At 41.6% G+C, this 22,350-nt stretch overlaps 1 protein-coding gene across 4 annotated transcripts in view; it reads left to right on the forward strand.

The window, feature by feature from the left end:
* Window positions 1-22,350, forward strand: part of SDK1 (sidekick cell adhesion molecule 1) — a 382,991-nt gene that overhangs the window by 211,958 nt on the left and 148,683 nt on the right. For all 4 annotated transcript variants that reach the window (XM_064390819.1, XM_064390818.1, XM_064390817.1 and 1 more), the window contains exons 7-8: window positions 17,083-17,194; window positions 18,142-18,332. In XM_064390819.1, coding sequence (XP_064246889.1) covers window positions 17,083-17,194; window positions 18,142-18,332 — 303 coding nt within the window. The remainder of the gene's footprint in view (window positions 1-17,082; window positions 17,195-18,141; window positions 18,333-22,350) is intronic.

A 22,350-nucleotide genomic window follows, 5' to 3' on the forward strand; every position in this document is an offset into this window, starting at 1 on the left:
TAGCCCTGACAGAACTCCTGTTGTTAACTATTTCTCATCCTTTAATTTCTCCGAGTCAGTAGCCTGGTGTGGATGCAGGCCAGGCTTTTGTGGGGAAAGCTGCTCTGAGGCACCTGTGCCACTGAGACAGTCACCTTCATCAGCCTGGCCCTGACCTTGCTCACACTCTTGTCTGAGACTTCTGCTCCAGCAAGGGCTGAATCCCTCCATCTGCATTATCCTCTCTTCCCTAAGAGCAGCCCTTGAGGAGCCCTTCTCCTCAGGCAGGGAAGGGCATTCTCACCAACACACAACCTGCTTGTCTGCTTCTTCACTCACAGTAATTGCTAAAGTTGTAATTTTAAATCTGACTGGTGGTATCAGAAGGCCAACTGCATGGTGTTATGTGGGTCAGGACCTGCAAATCCCAGCATCTTAATTTGACCTTTGGCAATTGACTCTGTGCTGTTTTATTCCCCATTTTTTCTCCTTAATTACAACTGCAGCTGTGTCTGGCTGCTATTACAAGAACTGAATTAGAAAAATGGAAGAAGTTATTCCATGGTGCTTTGGCTCTCGAAGTAGCTGTTTAACCCTGTGATTTTGTTAGAGCCATGCATGAAATCTATGCCTCTGATGTCTCTTCTGTCATATGTACTTCTAATGCTGAGAAAGAACACTCTCAAAATGATGATAAAGGGAAAGCTTCAGAACTGTGATAATTCTGACACATCATTACTATGATTGACACGATAAATAAGTCAGGTCATAAGGAATAATGCAGTTCTAAATCCCCAACCACATAAGCTTGCTGAGAGGGAAAAAAGGGTCTATTAAATTTTCTGTATAGAGATTGCAGTCAGTGGTGCATAAACAATACATTCTATAGCAACCTGTTCATTGCTCAAGTTGTTATTGGCAGGCACTGTGGCATTTCTACAGTCATTAAAAGAAGCTATCACTATTAATCTCCAGTCTCAAGGCAGACAGGTTTAACCTGAAGCTGATCATCAAATAATGGTAACAGATATTTGTGCTTTGGTGAACGTTTCCTTTCATCTTTGGATGCCTTTTCTGTAATATAATGGGAAGGGTTGAGGATTGTAACCTTCATTATAGAAGTTAGTAAGTTAATAAAGTGTCTTTTAAACAGGTTTTTCCCCCCAAGCCAAGGGTATTTGTGAAGGGAGGAGATTTTTACAAAACCTAAGCAGCTCATTCTGTGCATCCTCAGCATTTGGGGTATTTCTTACTCTGTTTTTCAATTAAGAGTCCTTCGTTTCATAAAAAACCTCATCCTTGAGCTGTCCAATGTTCCTCCATTAGAAAGAAAAGCTTTTTTTATTGGTGAGTTGAGTCCTTAAAATGATGTCAAAGAATGATGTACCAACTAGTGATGTATTTATGTTCCCCTTTTCCTCCTAGTGGCCCGAGGAACTCAGCCCACCCTGCAGGTACAGGAGCACTTGGGAAAGGCATGAATTCATCAAGTTCTTTCCTTAGAAAGTGGCCCTTGAAAGAACTGAAATAATCAAAATATTTTGACTTGCGTTCTCTTTTGCTTCTCCTTACTCAAGGAAAATTGTGTTTTCCTCTGGGAAAAATACAGGAATCTGTCACCACAGACAAATGGGAAATTGGGATTCATAAAGGTTAAAGGAAAAAAATTGAATTTATTTTTCATTCTTCCTAAAGAGAAAGTTATATCCCTTCTCAAATATCCCTTAACATCCTCACAGAAATAGAATGATATCTGTCATTTAGGCTCTGTGAGTACTCTTGTCCAGTTCCAACTTTTGGTTGTGGTAATCAAGTGATCAGGGTAAAACAAACTCATCCCAAGTTATGCCTTCAGAAACCATTTTTATATGCAAATACAAAAATTGAATTCCTGCCCTGGAGATTTCCCTGGTATAAATGATCTTCAGAGCATCCAGTGTCACCAAGACATGGAGTCCCCCAGAGGTGGGGACAGCCCTGCCCTCTTGTGCCCCATGTCCTCATCCACTCCAAAGATGAGCAAAGCAGCAGCAGCTCTTCCCAGCCTCTCACTGAACTCCTTTGCTCTGTGGTCTGACATCAGTCACAATGATGGACATAGGCTGGAAAATCAGTTTAAATTAACAACTCAGGTCCCCCCAAAAGGGCCACGCTGTCTGAAGGAGGAGTGTGACAGGGCAGGGCCACCTGGGGGTGTGAGCACAGCCCAGCCCCCCTTGGCAGGGAACAGAGTCTGGGGTTCAGCTGCAGCTGCTCTGCAGTGGGTGAAGGGCTGGGGTGAGATTTCTCAAAGCTCATTCTCGCAGAACTGTTTGGGTTGGGACCTTAAAGATCACCCAGTTCCAGTCCCTGCCATGACAGGGACACGTTCCACTGTCCCAGGCTGCTCCAAGCCCTGTCCAATGTGACCTTGGACACTTCCAGGGATGGGACAACCACAGCTGCTCTGGGCAGCCTGTGCCAGGGCCTCCCCACCCTCACAGGGAAGGTTTTCTTTTTCATTTATAATCTAAATCCACTCTCCTGCAGCTTAAAGAGCAGGCAGGAGTTGATTTAGGGTGTATGACACTGACCATGTTTGCATCCAGAGGAGATTGGGAAGGCAGAGAGATGCTGTTGGTTTGAATTTTGGAGGGACTCAGCTCAAGGGGTTGAGAGGAGCATCCCCCTGCCCAGGCTCCTTTCCTGCCTGGTTCCCAGGGAAGGGGGAAGAGTCCTCACTGACACCTCACACCTGAACCCATCCTCTGCAATGCTTCAGATGGGTTTTCATCTTGGCTTTTTAAACTTTTATTTTTGTTGGATATGTGTATTTGATCTCTGAGAAAGGCTAGAAGAAAGATCTGGCAGAACATGGCTGTGGAGCTGGAGGGACAGGAAAGCAGGATTCTAACACTGGGTTGGAACCTGCTCTCTGAATGGCCTTAGCACATGTTTTGATCTGGGGTTTAGGCACCATTTCTAACACTTTGTAACAGCTCAAGCTCAGTTAAATTGCTGTGGTGACGTGTGCCAGGGTCTGTGGGCAGCCTGAGACGATGACTCTGAGAAATGCAAATTGCCTGGCTTGCTCTTGCCTGTGGTACAACCTGGGAGAATGCTCTGCTTTTCCCCCTCTCTCTCTGCTGTTGACAAAGATACTGTAAAGGACTGTCCAGCAGCAGAATTAAATTTAGATTGCCACATCTCATTAAGGAATTTTCTAGCTGAGAACTGGCCTGAAAAGGGACTGTGGGAAGGGGGACACCTTCAGAGCCAGCAAGATCCCCAAGGATTTGTATCTTCTTCAGCTGAAAACTGGAAAGAAAAAAATCTTCCCATCTTGTATTTGAGTGTAACCTAATATGTTAAAAGGTTGTAATAAACAGGTCAGATGCACCTGGTGCAGCCTCATTTCAGTAATGTTTGTCCTCACCTCATTTTCACCACACATAAAATGGAGATAATGGTTCCTCCATCTTCTCTAGAGGTCTGTGGTGTGCTGGAAGAAGCAGTTATTATTTTTCAAGAGCACTTTCTACTCCTTCTGCTTTCCAGTGGTAATAATTTCTACTTTTTAATGGTAGGAGTAAAGGATTTGTAAAGGAAATAAATCAGCTTTTTAAAATTTTCCACTTTCCCTCTTTGCTGGGTTTTACATTCCATGCATTTGTATGCACAGAGAGGAACCAAAAACAACAGAAAATTGTTAGCAGTTAAAAACATTTGTTTAAAAGCATTTTTTGTGACTCTGATTCTCCTATATCCAAAAAGAAACAGGTTCATTTGCAACATGCTATTTTTTCTTGTCCTTTACGTTGGCTATTGCTATTAATTATTATGAGTGGTACTTGTGATTCACTATAAAATACACAATTTTATGTCCACTCTGCCTGTGCTGAGGGAAGGTTCAACCATTTACCATGTTCAAAGTGAGTAGATGACAATGATTTGCAGAAGCTTCTCAATGTCTCTCAGAAGTTTGGTCATTTTTGTTCTGCCTATGGTTGCACACCTAAAATTTGTGACCAGACAGAAATTGGGAAATGCAGAGAAACACTTAAAAGCCCACATTTGCAGAACTTTGGGTACACATTGGAGTATAACCTTGTAATGTTTTCCATGCATGTCATTTAAAATAAAAATTAAAAAGCAAATCAAACTGCCCCCCAAATCAACACCAAACCCCCCCTGAGATTTGTGCATCACTACTTGCTGGATAAGGGCTGAGTGGGAAGCATGGAAAGCATAAACCCAGTGCAGTTTCCATGTTTTGGGGAATAAATTGCTTTATTCCATGGATGAAGTGCTCAGGAGATGTCTGAAGTCTCTGCCTTGAGGGTGGGACATGGGACAGCTGTTCCCAGAGCCCAGAACACCCCAGGTTATGAACCCTGGGACAGGACTGCTCTGCCCTGCTCTGCACCCTTGTCCCACTCCCCTTCCCAGTCCCTAATTCTGGGGTGCAGTAGTTGCTTGAGTGAGAAGAGCTTTACTTGCAACTTATAGTGGGCTCTGTTACAGAGTGGCATTAAAGCATTTTGCTGAAATACCAAGTGATCCTTTTCTTTTTCAGAAGTGCTAAGTGAAAACACATTGATTTTTATTTTCTTTCAGCAACTTCAATAGCTCAAGATTATTACTATTTTTAAGAGTGATAGAGAAATGTCAAAAATGCTTCATCTGTACTTTTATTTTTATATATCACCAGGCTTTGTGTTTTTCAGGGGTTTTTTGTTTGAAGTTGCAGACTTTGGGAACAGGGCAGAGAGATTACAGTTCATTTCAAAAAGCTGCTTCTATTTCTGAGTCCTCTTAGAGATTTTGTGGTTCAGTAGGTAACACATTTTATTGTCTTAAATTCAGTCTCTGCTGCAAAATTCTTTTGCTCCTGAATAGCCAAATGGTCTGGCACACATTAATCTCTTATCTATAATAACGTTTTTTGAAAAGAAGGAGAGAAGGGAGATGGAGCAGTTCGTGACACTCCGTAGGGTGCTGGCAGCAGCCTGCAGAGAGGCCAGCACCAGCTTTTGACACTGCACATGCTTTATTCATTCAGCATTTCCTCCCACTGAAGGTGAGTGTGGATGCACTGAGGTTTCAGCACTAATCCCACAGCCAAAAACCTGGAGAGAAATCACCAAGTAGGAAGTGGCAAGGCCAGGTTGGTGCTGTAGGTGTTTGGGCATCCCAAAATCAGCGCCCAGGATTCAGGTGCTGGCTGCAGCCAGCTCCTCCAGCCTGCCTTCCTGGCAGCTTGGTTTTACCTGCTTGGAGTAATTTTAATCTCCTCTAGATGCATTTAATGTGTGTGTTTCAGTGATTCATCCTTCCTTCTGTGAAAACACTTTCAGGAGATGAGTGTGTAGGAGAGAAAGCGAGCTACAGGTTTTGGCTTTCAGGTGGACCCTGCAGTGTTTGGTTTCTGGTTGAGCTGACAGCTGATAGTTCTGCTCTGACACAGCCCATCACCATCTGGAGAGCAGAATCATATTGTTAGGGTTATTTTTGGGGCAAATCTGAATAAAATGGGTTAATTAAGTCGAAACAATGCAGTTGTGTTCTGCCTAATGACACGTTGCCAATTTATTTCAAACTGACAACCCAAGGACGTTTTGGGAAGTGACAGAGTGTTTCTAAACCTAGGGGTGAATCGATTTCTTTTTAAAACAAAATGAAATAGATGTTGCTTGTACCTCAACAGTATAAAAATTCATGTCTCAGACGATGGTGCATTTTCTAATGTGCCACTTTATCTTCCACTTATTCCCCCTAATTTTCCTTATTAACTGTAATTCTGTTGTGACATCCGAGTGTCATATTATAATGATGAAAATTTCAAATAAGAAGCAGCATGAAACACAAAGTTTTGGATGAGCTTGGAGTCAAGAGCACCCTGTGAAAATAAGCTTATGGTTTTTATCCCAGCAGTGAGTCCCTGTTGTATCCAGGAGAGGCTGTTTACCATCCACACAGCCAAAAACTGTGACCAACCCTTGTCTGAGAGGGCAGGAACTCAATGCAAGATTGAGAAGACATCCCACTCTTCAACTCTTCTCTTGGCAGGGCACAGCAGCGAGGAGATCCTAAGTACATTAATGCAAAGAGCATTTGTACAGGTCATACATGGTACAGCCAACAGTTTGTTTTTAACAATGCTGGCACTACCCAGACTGCAGCAGCACCAACAAAGAGCCTGGAGTAATAACTTTCCTTTAGTTTTCTTTTTAGAGGACTTGCAGCATTCTCTGAGCAGCATTTATGTATTGCGTATAAATAGGCAGGTCCAAAACCCCATTCCACATCCCAGAAAAGAGAGAGGCTGGTTTATTCTCACTTCAGAAAATTAAATGCTTATCCATCTGTGGAATTATTTTTGAATGGATACATTTGTAGACTTTCTTTAGCTGGGTTATTGTTTGCTCTTTTGGAACATTCTTTGCTTTCAGAGTTGTTTTATTCTGGTGACAGAAGAAATGCAGCAATGTGTATTTTTCTCCCTGCTGAAGTCTGAGGCAACGTTATATTATAAAATAACCAAAGATTGATAATCACAAAGACTGCAAAAGGGAAGCTGCACTTTACTTAGAAAAAAAAATCTGTGCTAGTAGGGGGAAACAAAACTTTCTTTTGTTAGAAAAATATTTCTATGGATTCTGAGCTCTGCTGTGTGCATGGCTTTGTCCCATTTTTTTATATTATTTTACAGTACTGTAAATATTATAAATGAAATTTTATTTGGTTCTGAATGTCCGTGACCTGAACAACTCTCCTTTTATTAAGGATTGTCTCCCTTTATAGAAGACAGTGGAGAAGTAGCATGATATGGTCAGGGGGATGGAGAACTTTAGACCATATGGAGTGGACCCGAGGCCCCTGATAACCTATTTCTCAAAATATTATTTTGACAAGTCATTCCATATGTTTGGTTGAGTTAGCTGCTGGAAGAAGGCTGTGGGGTATCTTCTTGTTTTTCTGATCTGTTCTCTTTATGTAAAGACTTGGAAATCGCAGACCTTTGGGAGCAAGGTAGCAATCTGGATCCCAAAACATGTTTCTCAGATGTGTGTGTGTGTGTGTGTGTGTATAAAGATATAAAAATAGAATGCAGCAAGATTTGACCTTGAGCTTAAAATGCTGCTCAGTGAATACATCTGGGTTTGAAGAGTTAAGTTCAACAAGAGAAACCAAGAATGCCTGTTTATTTCAGTGTTATCCTCTCTGTAGAATTGCTCTCCTTTAAGCCTTCATGAACTGTGTCCAGCCTGTGGTATCTGGGATCTGAGGCTGTTAAATTTGGTAGGGCTTTTTTATTTCTTTTAAAGTTTAAATTATGTCTATATGTGGCAAGTTTTAATCTCAGTTCTTAGAGTGGATTTTCTGGAGAAAGCTTTGACCCACACTTTGCTTATCCATCACCTGCAAAAATGGACTTGCTTGGCTTTGGTTGAGTGTTTCTAAGAATATGGGAACGGGACCCAGGTGGTGGCCTGGACACTTGCCTCAAATATCTGTGACACAAAAGCTCCTCTTTTCCTTGTGGAGAGCATGCAAACTGTGGAACTCTTTTAAACTAAAAGAGGAGAGATTCAGATTATGTAGGAAGTTAGGAAGAAATTCTTCCCTGTGAGGGTGGTGAGGCCCTGGCACAGGTTGCCCAGAGAAGCTGTGGCTGCTCCTGGATCCCTGGAAGTGTCCAAGGCCAAGCTGGATGGAGTTTGGAGCAGCCTGGGATAGGGGAAGGCGTCCCGGAACTGGAGGAGCTTTAAGGTCCCTTTCAACCCAAACCATTCTGGGATTCTGTGACCAGTCTGTGTGCACAAGTCTCTGCTTCCCATGTAATGCCCCACAATATCAGGTTCATTTTAAAAACTGCTACAGAGAAATAGATCTTGGGAACTCACATGTGATCAATTGTACATATCTGCTTTATGCTCTACAGAGCATATTTAATCTTAAATCTTCCCTCTGAAAGTAGTGCTTCCATTATGGTTGTCATAAAATAAATTGTTGAAGGTATTTCATGAAGAATTTCCCCCAAAGTCACTGCAAATGGTTTTCTTTATTTAAGTCCGGTGAAGGATAGATTCTCTTCTCTAGTTGTTATCACCCTTTCATTTCTAAGAGGAAGAGTTTAAACTTCTTACAAGTAAGAAAAAGCAAAAGTAAACTGTCAGTTGTGTGATTTTATTTGTGCCAAAGTAAGGAGTTAAGAAATGCATTTATAAAAAAATCCCAGCGTGAAGCCATATGCAAAGATGTATTTGTAAATAGCAAGCAGCATTTTATTACCTCCTATTTCTCTCTTTGCTGCTGCTTGACATTAAACCAGGATCTGCTGGTGAGAATTGCAGCCCCTGAAATGGCAGCAGCTCTCTGATCCCTGTGACACAGCCATGTCCCAGCTCAGCTTTCCTCCTTCCTTTCTCCTCTCAACTCATCTCACCCTTGAATTTGCATTTGTGACTATTAAGTAACTGGTTTGGTTTATTTAACATCCAGCCACTGATGATGTATGGTTCATTAACTTAAATTTCCCATTATTAAGTAAATGGTAAATATCCAGGTGTGTCAAGCAGTGAGGCTGCACGGCCTTAAACTTTTGTCCTTAGGAGAAAGCGAGTCTTGCCTTGTGCTGCAGAAACCCCTGCAACCACTGCCAGGCCCCTCAAACCTGTTTCCTCCTGCCAAATGAGGGTCTGTTTATGGGTAAAAGGATGCTTCTCGTGCAATGCACTAAAGTGCATCGTAAAAATATACAGCCTCTTAAAAGTAATTCCCACTAATGAGTTATTTTGAAGTCTTTTTAAACATAGCCGTGTTTTGGGAGAGATTTGAGCTTGTTCAGCCTGGAGAAGAGAAGACTCTGGGGAAGGATTGGAGCATCTTCCAGTGCCTGAAAGGGTTCCAGGAGAGCTGAGAAGGGCCTGGAGTGCCAGGACAAGGGGGAATGGCTCTGAACTGCCAGAGGGCAGGGATGGATGGGATACTGGGGAGAAATTTTTCCTTGTGAGGGTGGGGAGGCCCTGGCACAGGGTGCCCAGAGAAGCTGTGGCTGCTCCTGGATCCCTGGAAGTGACCAAGGCCAGGTTGGACAGGGCTTGGAGCAACCTGGGGTAGTGGAAGGTGTCCCTGCCATGGCAGGGGTGGCACTGGATGGGCTTTGAGGTCTCTCCCCACCCAAACCATTCTGGAATTCTGTGATTCCATGGGAAGCCAAAGGCTGTGGGCCCTGGTTGCAGTGCAGCTGCTCTGCCTTTTTGCCTCCTGCATCCCTTTGAAGATGACTCTGAGGCTAATAGATTCCACTGCCAGACCATGGATATTTTTCCCCCTTTTAACTGCTGTTGAATAAGATTACACACTCTATCCACTTATTTAGCTGGTATTAAAGCTATCTGGTGAATTGAAAAGCCACCTGAGTGTTCTTTAGCTGGAATAGCTTGAGGCTAGATATTTTTTCATGTTAAAAGCTCTAATGATGTGCTGGATGATAAGTTTCCAGGTAGAAAGAAGACCCTCACTGTGCATGGGGGAAGGTCAGGTCAGTGACAGAGACTGAACTTCCAAATTGCTCTTTCTGCACGAGGAGTTGTGAGAAGGGAATTGCAGAGTGTTTGAGCAGGAATTTGGTCTGCTTTTGAATTTAGCTGCTGATTCACAGGGAGCTGTGTAACTAAGCAGTGGTTTAATTTCCTTAAAACTACATAGGACAATGCTAGAATCTATTTCTGAAGTAGTCCTGCAATACAAAGTGGGTCTGTAGACCTCAGGAAGTAGAAAAAAGAGGAATTCACCCCCCAGATAGCAGCTGCTGGGTCACCTGCACTTAATGATCTGTAGAAAGAGAGAAAAATCAAGAAAAAAGCCACATCTCCCATCCTTGTCCCTGTCTTCAGAGCAGAACTGGTAAAAGACAGGCTGGAGGGACTGTGTCACCATGGACCATCCTGGCCTTGCTGCCTCTTCTGGGGCACTTTGTTGGTTACAGAAATACATTTTCCATCTTTAAATCTTCTGTATTTAGGCCCCAGCCTCTCATTGTGCCCAGGAGTAGACCCTAAGAACTCTCTATAAGGTTTTAGACCTTTTCAACCTCTGTTTTAGACTCAGTTTTATCCAATAAAATATATAAATCTCCTCTTTACTGGACTGTCTATACACAAAGGGGTATAAATTGTCTTCTGGCTTGAGCTGAGTTCTCCATTAATCTTTCCCTAGGGCTAAATTAACAGCACTTGCAGTCTGTGTGAAAGTCCTTACAAAGGGGGGGAAACGCTGTTTAAAACATGGCTGTAAGTTGTTTAAACATTTGGAGGCATTTAGAGAGTGATGCTTGGATTTTTACTCCTGCTCCTCATCTTTTGTGTGTTTTTCAGTGAATCCTTCCAGGCAGGACAAGTTTTTCTTGTTTCACTTAGTAAAATGAAGGCTGTGAAAGAATAGGATTGTTTTCTTTAATGCTTCGAGATGTAAACATCTCAGAGGGAGAGAGCAGCTCTTCAAACTATAGAGGACAGCTCTGGCAGAAGAACTAACAGAGTGCATTGGCCATTGAAGCTGGGAATCAGGAGTGTTGGTAGCAGGTTGAGCAGAAAAGCTTTAGGAAGCTTTCCAACCAAAAAAGGATCTGGACTGGTGAAATCACCATATGTATGGGTTAATTTCTGTGGGTAAGCTTGTTATTTGAAGTTAAATGCTTCAGAAGTGTCATTATGACATATTCAGACAATCCCACAGGCCCAGGAGGGGTGGATGGAAAAGGAGGCAGGGGAGGTTCTCATCAGCCTTTATGCCATGGGCAATTCAGGCAAAATGAATTTATTGCAAGGCTTCCTCAACAGGTGCTGATGAAATCTTTTCCAATTGCTCCTTTACCATATCCCTGTTCAAACTCTAGATAGTTAACTTGGGATCTACTTGCTCTATATTGTTCAGAGTTTTATTATTTTATTCACCCTTCTTTTTTTTTTTAAACTTTCCTTTCAATGGAACTGCATCCTGTGTTTGTTGTGATGTGGACAAAGCTCAGTCACAGTGACAAGAGTGTAAAGAGTCAATAAATACACTCAACCTAGATCATTCACTTGTTTTGCTTGGGTTTTGTAAACCTTTTTCATATCTGGTGTTTTATTCATGTGTTATGATGTTTGATGTCTGGTTCAAGATGAGGGCTGGATATAGAAGAATTCACTTGCTGTGATTAATTCAAACTAGGCTGCTTCTTCCTTATAAATTTCACCACAAAATTAAGGATTTTATGTTGCTCCTTTTAGACTTTTTTGGGTCTGCAGTTCTAGGTTCTCAAAAGTTAAATCAATTATGTTAACACTTAAATTTTTGAGGAGCCTGCAGACATTCTTTGGTACTGAAAAGTCATAATTCTTGGTATACCAAGTCTCCACCATTAGTTTGCTAATTGTTTTGTAACTATGTAACATTTGCTCAAAAAAAACCCATCTGGAGTTTTTATGTTCTTCATCAAACTAAGCAAATGTGACCAAGAAGCCTCATGGGAAAGTCTCCGTTATTTTCCTTTATGTCTAGAAATCAGATCAGAGACCTGTGCAGTGACAGCAGCATCAGATTTCCCTTTTCTTGAAAATAAATAGTCCTTGCTAGAGTCAAAGTGGGAAACTGAAGCAGTAACTGATTATCTTAATGCTCTTTTATTGTATCAGTTCTTAAGAATCACTCTAATAAGCAGGGAACCAATAGACATGGTTTGGACATGGGTTTATGATTGAGAACACACTTTCTTTTCATTAATTGCATAATGTTTCTCTCTGGTGCCTGCAGGTGGTTTTCAGCATTTGCTTTTCTGTTGATCGAGCTCCAATTCCTGTTGTGCATCTTTTGCTCCGAAGGGGAAGGGAAATGAATCTATTATTGATCAGGATCCAATTCCTGTTGTGTGTCTTGTAGTGCAGAGGGAAAGGGGCATTAATCCACTCTGGGTTCATAATTCAAACCATCTGCAGGCTGTACCTGGCAACAGGGAGTGTGTTCCATCAGGTAGTTTGTATTTGTAAGGTTGCTTTTTCTTCTCTCCCCCTCGAGCAATCTTGAGCTACCCTGTGATTGTCATTTTTCCTCTTTTCTCATATTCTGTGTCCCAGGCAGAGATTGCACATTCCTGATGCCAAGAATAATGTTGTACTAGATGTAATATTTTTGCTATTTGTGCTGGACTCTTATCTCCTATCCTGCTTTTTTCTAATAGGGGTGTCTATAATTTGATAAAATGAAGCTTTGCATGCATCCTGCATAGTAATTACCAAGGCATTTCTGCATCCTGTGCAAGGCTGGAAGTGTGGGGGAACTTTAGGGTGAAAGTTTTCTAATGGTTTTCTCTCATAACTTTTCAAAGTTCTGTTTAAGTACTCAATTTCTCTATTAGCTTGAGGGTAGGGCACTGGTGATCTCTTCTGTGGAGCATTTTTCTCATACAGACAGGTTTCATAATATGAATAAGTAAGTTTGGTTTTGGGTACTGATTCCTGTGGGATCCCTTCTTCACTGCAAGCTGGACACGGAGCAGAATTTGCGGTGAGGGTAGAGATGAAGTGCAGCCAACCTCACATTCCAGGCTCTTGATTATTTGCACAATCCTCCTCCTGCTCATGGTCACCTTGTTTGGATTAAGCTTCTTCAGAGGGTTGGGACCTGTAAGCAAGCCTCAAAAATAAACCTTATTGTTGTGCTCAAGTCTGAACTCAAACTATTACTTCTTCTCAGAAGATAAACAGTTTCTCTCAGTTTCTGTTGAGGCTGGCTTACCTCATATCTCTGTCACATGAACTTGAGCACCCATTGAAGTAATACACTTAATATTCTGCACTGCAAATACAGATATAGATAAACTTTGCATGTCATAATGTAAAATCTGGGGAAGAACTTAATGTTTATGCATTTCTGAAGGGGAAAAAACTTATTGTGTCTCCAGTCATCGGGCCTGGGTGAGATTTCAGTTCTGTTGGGAAAATTAAGCATCTGAAGTGGCTTTGATAAGGTCTGGGATCTTTATAAACTGTAAATTACAATATTTAAAATTCCCTGTACCTTACATGTCAATATATGTACAGAGATAAAAGTATGGTCTTTGCAGAGATGATGGGGCAGTGTACATAATTACTGTATTTAAATAACAGATGAAAATTCTACACCTCATCAGTACTAAAAAAAAGAAATCAGTGTTAGGCCTTGGGTGGGTTTCATTCCTGATCAGGCAGGAGGAGAGAGGGGGAAGTCCAGCAGGCTCAGTGATGTGCAGCCATTCACAGCCAAAGGTGATAAAAACAAACAGACCGTGCAAAAGTTGTTCACTCTTTCTTCTTCTTTCTCCTCCCATTTTATCTCTGCTTTGTGGGGGATTGCCAGATTCCTGAATTCCACAGTCTGAAGAGGAGTTTATGTTCAAAGGGACAGAAAGAACCCCAGATCATTCCTTTCCATTTTCTGTTGTCTCATTTTCTTCTCTTTTTTTCTGGCTCTTAAAAAAAAAATAACCAAACAAAAGTTGAATATGGAAAACATAATAGGAATACAAATTTACCTTTCTATCTTGGGCTGCAAATGGCAGCAGTTGAACTGTTTCTTGAGCAGCTGGGGGTGGCAACCACTGGAGGACTGGAGGACAAACTCCCTCCTGTCCCAAGTCCAAGTCTTTGGTGTTCCCACAGTCTTACTTCAAAAACTGTTTGGGGTCAGTCCTGAAGGCCCTGCAGGTACTGGGCCCTTGTAGATCCTGGTAATGGCTCAGACAGTGATAAATGAGAAAGTTTAGAAGCAAAGGGGAGATTGGAAATGCTGGGAGTGCAGTGGCTAAAATGGATAGAAAGGAAAATAAAGCAGTGTGAGCTCTCTTTTGCAGAACAGTCCCTGTTGGATTAGGCCTCTTGCCTGTGGCAGTCCTTCTGTCCAGCCATCTATTAAGGGCTAAAATCAGATTAAGAGCACATCCCTTAAGTGTTTTTCAGTGTCACTCAGCCTTGTCTCTGCAGCTTCCCACAGGTTCCCCCCAGACTGATTTTGTCTGATAGTGAGGCATCCCCTGGCTGCACTTCTGGGGTCAGTGTTTTTCCCTAATGCTGCTTTGCTTTCTTAGCTGAGAGGAGGGTTCAGAAAGCAGATAGGAAGGAAAGAAGGCCTTTTATTTCTTTCCAAAAAGGTAGAATATAGCTGGGCATAGTGGTCCCCCTGTTAGTGGATTCATCTCACTGTAGCTCTGGTCCCATGTGCATTTGTATTACTTCCCCATTTCAGTGTGTTTAATATTTCCTTCAGAGAAGCTGAAATTCAATCATTAAATTAAAGGATACATCAGAAATTGAGCAGTTCTTAAATAGTGGGAAACATCTTTAGGGAATCATGGGATGGAAAAAAGGGGGGAAAATGGCCAGAGATGAATGCAGAGATGCTGAGGAAGGGGAGGAGGAGAAGGAAGAGGTGACGAAAAGCCAGAAACAGCAAAGTGCTAGAAAGCTCAGGCAACAAAAAGTCTGATGAAGAAAAAAAAAGGAACAGTGAACAGGAGAAAAATTCAATTGTTTTCGACAAAGGATTTTAAAAGAAAATGTCTGTTTACTAACAATGACATTCTGCATTGGATTTTTGCGTAGCATCAGTCAAGTAAAATCACATCTGTGCTGCATGTGGAGGCAGGAGAAGGATGGAGTGGCTTTATTGACAGGCAGGATGAGAAACTTGGGGAGTCTGGGTAGCTGTTCATTATCTGATTGTTTGCAATAACTCTCTGCCTTCCCCAGCCTGATGGAAAGCTGATCTGCCACATCCCATCACCCAAACAAAATCCCAAGGTTGCTCATCTCCATTAGGATCTTGGCTACTCTGATACTCCAACCTGTGCATTTCTTACAAAGGGGTGAGGTTCTGAAAGGCACAGATCCCAAGTTACAGCCCTATTGAGATTTTTACTCTAAAATAAAACTAAGATCCTCCTTTGGTGTTTCAATTAGCCATAAAACAAAGCTGCAAAGTGCCCTCTGCAAAGGGAATGTCCCTGTGGAGCTTGATTTGGCAGGACTGGGGCCTGAGTGAGTTATGGGAAGGAGTTTCTTAGTGCTGCAAAGGGAAACTTGATCTGTGTTTGAATATAAAATAGGAATATTCATGCTGCCTCCACACTGTTTAGGTAATACTTGGAAATTTTGTTGTTTGCTGTGTATGTTTGTTACGTGCACAGCTGACCTTTGTAAGTGCATTCCTGGGAATCCAAGTTCTGACCCTTTTGATGAGCCCTGTCTCACATCAGTATCAGCTCACTCACAACCTTAGCAGGAGCCTGCTTTTAAAAACTTTGTTTCAGAGATGGTTCAAAATAACAATAAACACACGCTTTGTTTAGATTTTTGCTACAGTCACTAAGAAATCTCTGCCTTTTCCTGGTTGCAGGATGGGAAATGTGCACTTTTATTTCCTTTCTTATCTGCTGGGCGCACACAGGGCCACTCGTGTGGGGTGATGGGGGTGACAACAAAGCCAACTTCTCCTCCTCGTCTGGTTTTAGTGGGGAGCTGATAAGTCAAACAAGTGGTTTTCCTCTCTTCCAGATGGAGATAAGGAATGATTACTGCCAAATTAGTCACTGGTTTGTTGATCTTTTAGCATTCACTGTTGTAAACCTTCATCTTGTGCAGAAGTGATGGGGAGCAGTGATGCTGAGGTTATTTCTTCTCATCAGTAACAAGCTTCTAATCTAATCATCAGCTCTTCTTTTCTGGGATTTTTTAGTTTATTTTGTTTGGGTTTTTTTTTAATTACTAACTGGAAAATTTCTGCCATGAATACCTATAAGACCAGCATAGAAATCTTAGATTTGCTACCTGATGGCATCATATTTCCAGGAATGTTGATGAGGAGATGTAAAAGCTACTAACAGCTTGTGTTTTGAGATCCTGTGCGTGTTTCATAGAGATGCTGTGTCAGGTTGACAGAGCATATTTAGGGGAAGAAATAAATATCTGCTTACTCTTTAAGTACTATTCTTGAATGCTTGAATTTATTCAGAAGTGTGGGTGGTATTCTTTAAATTTCAAAACTATTCCAATGTTCCATCTCCTGTACTACACTAACTGCTGTCAATTAGAAAAACATCCAAAGGTAAAGGATTTGTCATTGAGAAATCTGCTCACCTTGTGACCAAAGTCCTTGTCCATCCAGCAAGCGAAATCCAATGTCAAATGGTTTTTGGCCTGCTGGGTATGATTTAAAAGACTCTTCTGACCATTTTCTGTTCTTTAGGGAATTACCTTAAACTTTAGGGTCCATACCTTGCATTTCCCAATTTCCCATGCTGCTTAATGGGCATGGGTAGCCTCCTGTGCAGAAAACATTTGATGAACTGGCTTGCTTTTCCATCAGTTTAGTTTTATTTTCATTACTTTTCCCTGTAATTTGTTTATTGGTTTCCATATCTTTAAAAATTTTATTACTGTGTTATTCAAGCTAAAAAATAGCTAATTTTTCTTTCCCAAATGAGTTGCTTGAAGCAAAGTACCTATGAATACATGGATATTTTAATTCACTTACTAAATGCATACAGAGAAAATTTACAAGCTGCCTTTTTACCATTTTTTAAGTGTCTGCTGACTGTTGCATAAGCTAAATTATTTACAGTATGAAGCCTCACAAAAGAGTAACAGATTTGGGTTATTTACTTTCCTGATAAGAAAAGGGGATTGAAGTTGCTGTGATATGCTGCTTTGTTAATTTTATATTTGTTCCCCAGTGTGTGAAATCTTTTTAAAGAACTAACATGAGTATTGGCAGACTCTTTTGAAATGGTATGGAAGGGGTAAGATTAAACAAAACATGAAAAGGTCTTAAAATATAAGTCAGCAAGTGTTTGATAAAAAAAAGGTGCTCAACAGTAGAAAACATTTAGGATGCTCAATTTATTTGCTCTGTCTTTGAGAATATTCCTGGATGGGAGGGCAGGGGCAGTTCCTGGGAGTTGTGGGGTTGAGATGTCCCCCTGGAGATGCCAGCCTGTGGTGAGGCTGAAGGGTGACCTTTGCAGCAGTGCCTGGAAGGTGGCATCCTCGCTGTCGCAGCCCTGGCTGTCCCTGGGGCCTCACCAGGTGTGTCTGTGCCCTGCAGGTGCCAGCAGCCCCTCGGACAGCGCGGCTCCTGCCATGGTGATCCGCCCGCACAACACCAGCGTGGTGTCGGGGAGCAGCGAGGCAACCCTGGAGTGCGTGGCCAACGCCAGGTATGGGAACACCTCCACAGCTCTCACTGGGACTCTGCCCTCTCTGGAGAATGACAGAGGATGTTATTTCCATTTTTTTATTGTTAATGATTTGGAGAATGAAGAAGGACGCTCACTCTTCAGAGTGATCTTGTTTGTCCAACGTTACTGAATTAAACCTATTGATTTTTCTGGCCAAATGAGGGTCAGGTCGGGGGTGCTTTCGCACCTGGTCCTCACATGGAAAGGAAAAGAAGTGCTGTTCAAGCAGCAGATATTATCTTAAGGAAAAAATTATAGTGAGGGTTAATAATATTTCAGCTGTTGCCTATCAACAGCAGAGGGGATGCTGTTGAACAGTTGGTGCTTCCTAGTAAATAAATTTAGTGAGGATCTCCTGTGAAGTCATTTTTTCAGACACTCTCATTTTGCAGTGATTATTGCTCAACTGCTCATAACGCACTGTAATACAGAATTCACAGCATTCCTCCTATGTTTCCATCTAGCTGGCCTTGAATAGCTTTGAATTTCAGTGGGAATGAATAGTTGAAGTCCTTGGGTGATAAGACCAACTGATTTACTTTCCCCTCTGAGGGCAGAGATGTTCTTGATATGATTAATATTGTTTTGGTAATTGAGTTGTAATGAAAGCACTTCCTATGCAGCTGATTCCCATAGCAGTATTTACTCCTTTTGCTTGGAGAAATCAAATTATTAGCACTTAAGTTCTATTGCTGTATCAATTAGCTGTACTTGCATAATGCCACTTGAGTAGTCTGTAGTCCTTGATGTGTAGAAGTTATACATGTATTTACTTTCTAACAGTGTGTTTTGGGGATAGAGGAAGACTTAAAGAAGTTTTATAATCTGTAATATTATATTCCTCATGTGTATAAATATATATATGCACTCAGAGATTATTCCGTAATATATATGTTTTCTGATTTTATTCTTGTATTTTTTGGCAGACCTCTTGAGAGGCTGAGCGTGACCTGGAAGAGAAATGGAATCAAGATCACCAGTGGCATCAGCAGCTTTGGGAGACGCCTCACTATCACCAACCCAACCTCTGCTGATGTGGGGATGTACTTCTGTGAAGCCAAACTGAGAGAGAGCACAGAGGAACCAGCAAGAGCTAAAGCTTTCCTTTCTATCTTGGGTAATTCTTGAGGCAATGTGTTTTTTAGTAAAAAAGGCTCTGAGCTGAGGTATAATAGGAAATAAAATTGATATCTTAATATTTCATTGACCTTACATTTGAACCTTTCTTCAGAGAACAGAACAAAGGAGGTGAAGGAGGGTTATCTTCCAAATTAATTCAGCCGTTCTACCCTGCTAATATAAATTCATCAAATAGATTTTTTTAAACACTGCTGTGATTGTAAATCCCCTGCGAAACTGTACATTTAATGGGAATTTTGAGAAATACAGTAGTAAAATCCTTAATGGGCAGCTTCCCTATCTTGGCTTTTAGGTGCATTAAATCCTGATTAACTCCTGCCTTCCTTATGTCCAGTTTTCATATGTCAAGTGCCTGTATTTTTGCAGGAAGGCTTTTAGGAGCACTCCTGTGCCTTGTGTGCTGCAGGTGCCAGTCAGGGGCCACGGATGCTCTGCAGGCACAGAGCATTGCTGAGGCAACAGGACAGGGAAGGAAATGCCATTAAAGCAGCTCTGTTTGCTGGACCTCCAGCTCCCAGGGAAACTTTGGAATTCATTATTTTCAAGGGGACATTGCTGCCCTTTCCCTGCCTGTTTCCACCACCACCTCCTCTCCGAGTGTTGCTGTAGGGAGGAGGTTGGAATTTGGAAATGGTGCTTCCTGCATGTCTGATGAAATTCTGCATGTCAGCACAGTGCACACAGTGTGGAGTGGTTTAGGACTTTTAGACTGAAAGAGGTGGTTTAGACTAGGGATGCTGAGCTGTTTTCAGCCAGACATGATTGTGTAAAGTCAAGCTTTTGTCTGTGGGAGTGTCCTGGGGAGGCTGGAGCCCGGGCAGTGCCAGCAGTCTCAGTGTTGCTCAGGGTTCAGGCACGTGCACTGCTGGAGCTTTGCAGAGGGAATGCAGCCCACGATTCTTTACATCTTTGAGCTTTCCGAAAATACAATTTTAAGGACTGCTCTATGATTTGTATTCTGCTAAAGCAATTTGTAGTAGCTGCTGTTAAGTGCAAAAGCAGCTCTTCCCTCTGCAAAGCTCCATTCCAGATTCATTTAGAGCACTGTGTGTCTGTTATATTTATTACCTGCTGGACAAAGTATGGTTCCAGTCTTTTTCCTTGCCCTCTGTTCCTTGGAGTTATTACCTTCTCTTTAAGGAGCAGAGATGGATTTACTTATTTATAGGTTTTGTTTAAACTCTTCCTTATTCATAAGATTTTATTGTAGCTGGTTTGCCTTTGTTGCTGTGATGTCAGATCCAGCCTAATGCAATACTTAAAGCAGCCTCTTGGTTAATATAAAAGATTTTTAAATACAGTTACAATAAAACTGAAAAATAATCATTGGGGAATCATATTAAACTAGCAGTGCTTTAGTAGCTTACCTGCTCTCTTATTTTTAAATGTTTTATTTATTTCCTATCCAGTTTTAGGAGGCTGTCTGGGAATGAAGTTATGAAAAGGTCTGTAGATAAGAACAAGCAGATGAAAGAAAGCAGAAACAAATTGGTTACCAATTACTTTTATTTCCTTCTGATGGAACACGACACTTCAGATGCAGGTGTTTACTCAACGTGTCAGCAAAGCCTGATAGATTTCTTTATTTATGAGTTTCTTGAGCTTGCAGGATGGATCTCTAATTCTAAACAGGGAGCCAAATCAAAGGATTAGTAGTTAATGCATAACTTATATTCAGCTTTAGAATTCTTGGATGGATCTGGCTGTCATTTAATTAGTCAAGGGACGGGTTCTAGAGGAAAGTGCAGACAAGATTCAAACCTAAGGCTTTCTGCAGTGCATCTCTCCTAGTCCATGGGGGCAGTACTTAGAGAGAATCAGGAATGCTTGTCCATTTGCATGCATAAAATATTTGTAGTGTGGATGTGTAGATTGGGAACTGATAATGAGCTGTATTCTTGGGAGAATAACACAGCATGGACTTAATGAGGGGTCTCAACTAACAGAAAAAGGAAATTGGCTTAAAAGAAGAGGTTTGTTTGCAGAATGGGAGAAATCAAATGCAGCCCCTCAATAGCATGGCTGTGAGAGCTTCAGTGGATCAAGAGAGAAAAATATTTGGCTATTAAGAGGTAGAACGGGGGTGGCAATTAAAAGGTGCATCAAAGATGTCACAAACAGTGAGTTAATCAAAGCTTTTTTTCCGAATATATCAGTCCTTGACTTTCCCAGCTAAGAGAAGTCACACAATTGGAGTGTGGCTCAGATGGTGACCAGAGCTCTATTAGAAGGCAGTGGAACTTGGCACAAAGGCATCTACTCAATAAATTATTATTTGTGACCTACAGTATTATATCAGATGTTTTTCTGGATATTTCTGAGAATATATCTCAGTCTGTAAATTAAAATCACAATAATATTGAAAAAACCTGAATCTCCAATGTATTAGAGTAGTACTGCATAAACAAGAAGAAAAACCTCTAGCTGTGTGCTGCTGCACTTTTCTTCTGAATGTGGCAAAGAGCTCCCTGACATCTTCATATTGTTCCAGAAAAGATAAACTGAGGTGGTTCCAAACCTTGGTTTTATTAGCTGCAGTTGTTATAAATTTTTAAAGGGTATCATGTTCCTCGCTTGGCAGAGTAACAGTTTGGGAAAGATTTGTTGCAGATTAGATAAGAGCACATTTGTTTTATCACTAACAGTTTGAAGATTAAGTAATTTAAAGAGTCTTCCCATGAACAAACCAATTTGAAAGCTGAGATAATCTTAAATTCTTTTGCTCCACTTCTGCAAGTTTTAGTGACAAATGGCAATAGTCATTTCTTAAGTGACTGTTCTACGGGAAATTATGAATTTTAGGAGCTTAAAAAAATGGGGAACCAAACTCTTCCACTGTATGAAATCCAAACTGCCCTTTAAATTAAATGTAGTCAGATAGTAAAACCTAAAAAAAATGAGAAAAACAATTTGAAAAAAGGGCCTGGCATGATGAGTGGTTGTGCAGAACTGAGGGTTAAAGCCTTGTTGGTCTGTCCTAAGGAATACAAATGCACTAAACAGTCAGAGGAGAAGGCTTCCTTTCTTTTGGAGAATTGTTTGTGCCCAGAGATCTACATTAAAAGACATGTTATTCTCATCTTGGAAGTATTCAGCTCTGTGGGTCCACAGGATTCAGGAACACAGCAAAGTTCCAGTGTGGACCTGAAGGGCCCACGTGGCTGGGTTCTGACATGGACTGTGGGGCTGTTTCTCCCTCCCTGTTCTGCAGGAGTGTCCAGATGCTGAAGGGTCTTTGTGCATTTCTGCTGCTCAGGAATTTGCATTGTGTGTACAGAACTGCCAGAGCAGAAGTTATTTCCCTCTGTAGCTGCAAGAACCTCAGTGCCTCATGCTCAGACCTCTGGAAACAGCAGCTCTCATGGCCCCAGCTTAAACACTGCAGATGCCTTCTTTGAAAGCAGTGGAAATAATTTTTCATGTGTGGTGCTTAAGGGAAGATCCTGATGACTGTGTTCATCTACTGTGTAAGAAAATAATAAGTTTTCAGGGAAACTATAATACGAAATGTCTTTGGACTCACCTAATCACAGTTTGGGCTCAAAGGAAAGAAATATTTGCAGCTTTTGATTTGTCAAACCTCAGAGGTTCTGAGGCAGACACAGACATTCTGCCTTGGGCCTAAATGCAACAGGACCTGCCCCAGAGGGAAGCAGTGGGACTTGTGGGCAGCTCAGCTCTGTCTCTGATATTCCCAACAAGTTCTTCCCCCTTTCAGCCCTGCAGACAGGACATGTGTTCCCTGGGCTGTTATTTCAGAACACACAGACTGCAGCTCACAGTAGGGGTAGCAAGAAACCACACAGATCTTTTCATCTCTCTCTGTTTTAACCTGATATTCATGCAAAGACACTTTCTGCTCCAAGGATCTTGCTGTACCTGCATCCACAATGGGGCTTCTCTCCCAGCATGGCCAGTCTGATCTTCTGTCTGGAGTTACAGACTTTGTACCTACAAGGGGCTGTCAAGCTTCCAGTTCCTCTTCCTTTAGAAGA

This window comes from Passer domesticus, chromosome 15, assembly GCF_036417665.1.
Source record: "Passer domesticus isolate bPasDom1 chromosome 15, bPasDom1.hap1, whole genome shotgun sequence".
Lineage (NCBI taxonomy): Eukaryota > Metazoa > Chordata > Aves > Passeriformes > Passeridae > Passer > Passer domesticus.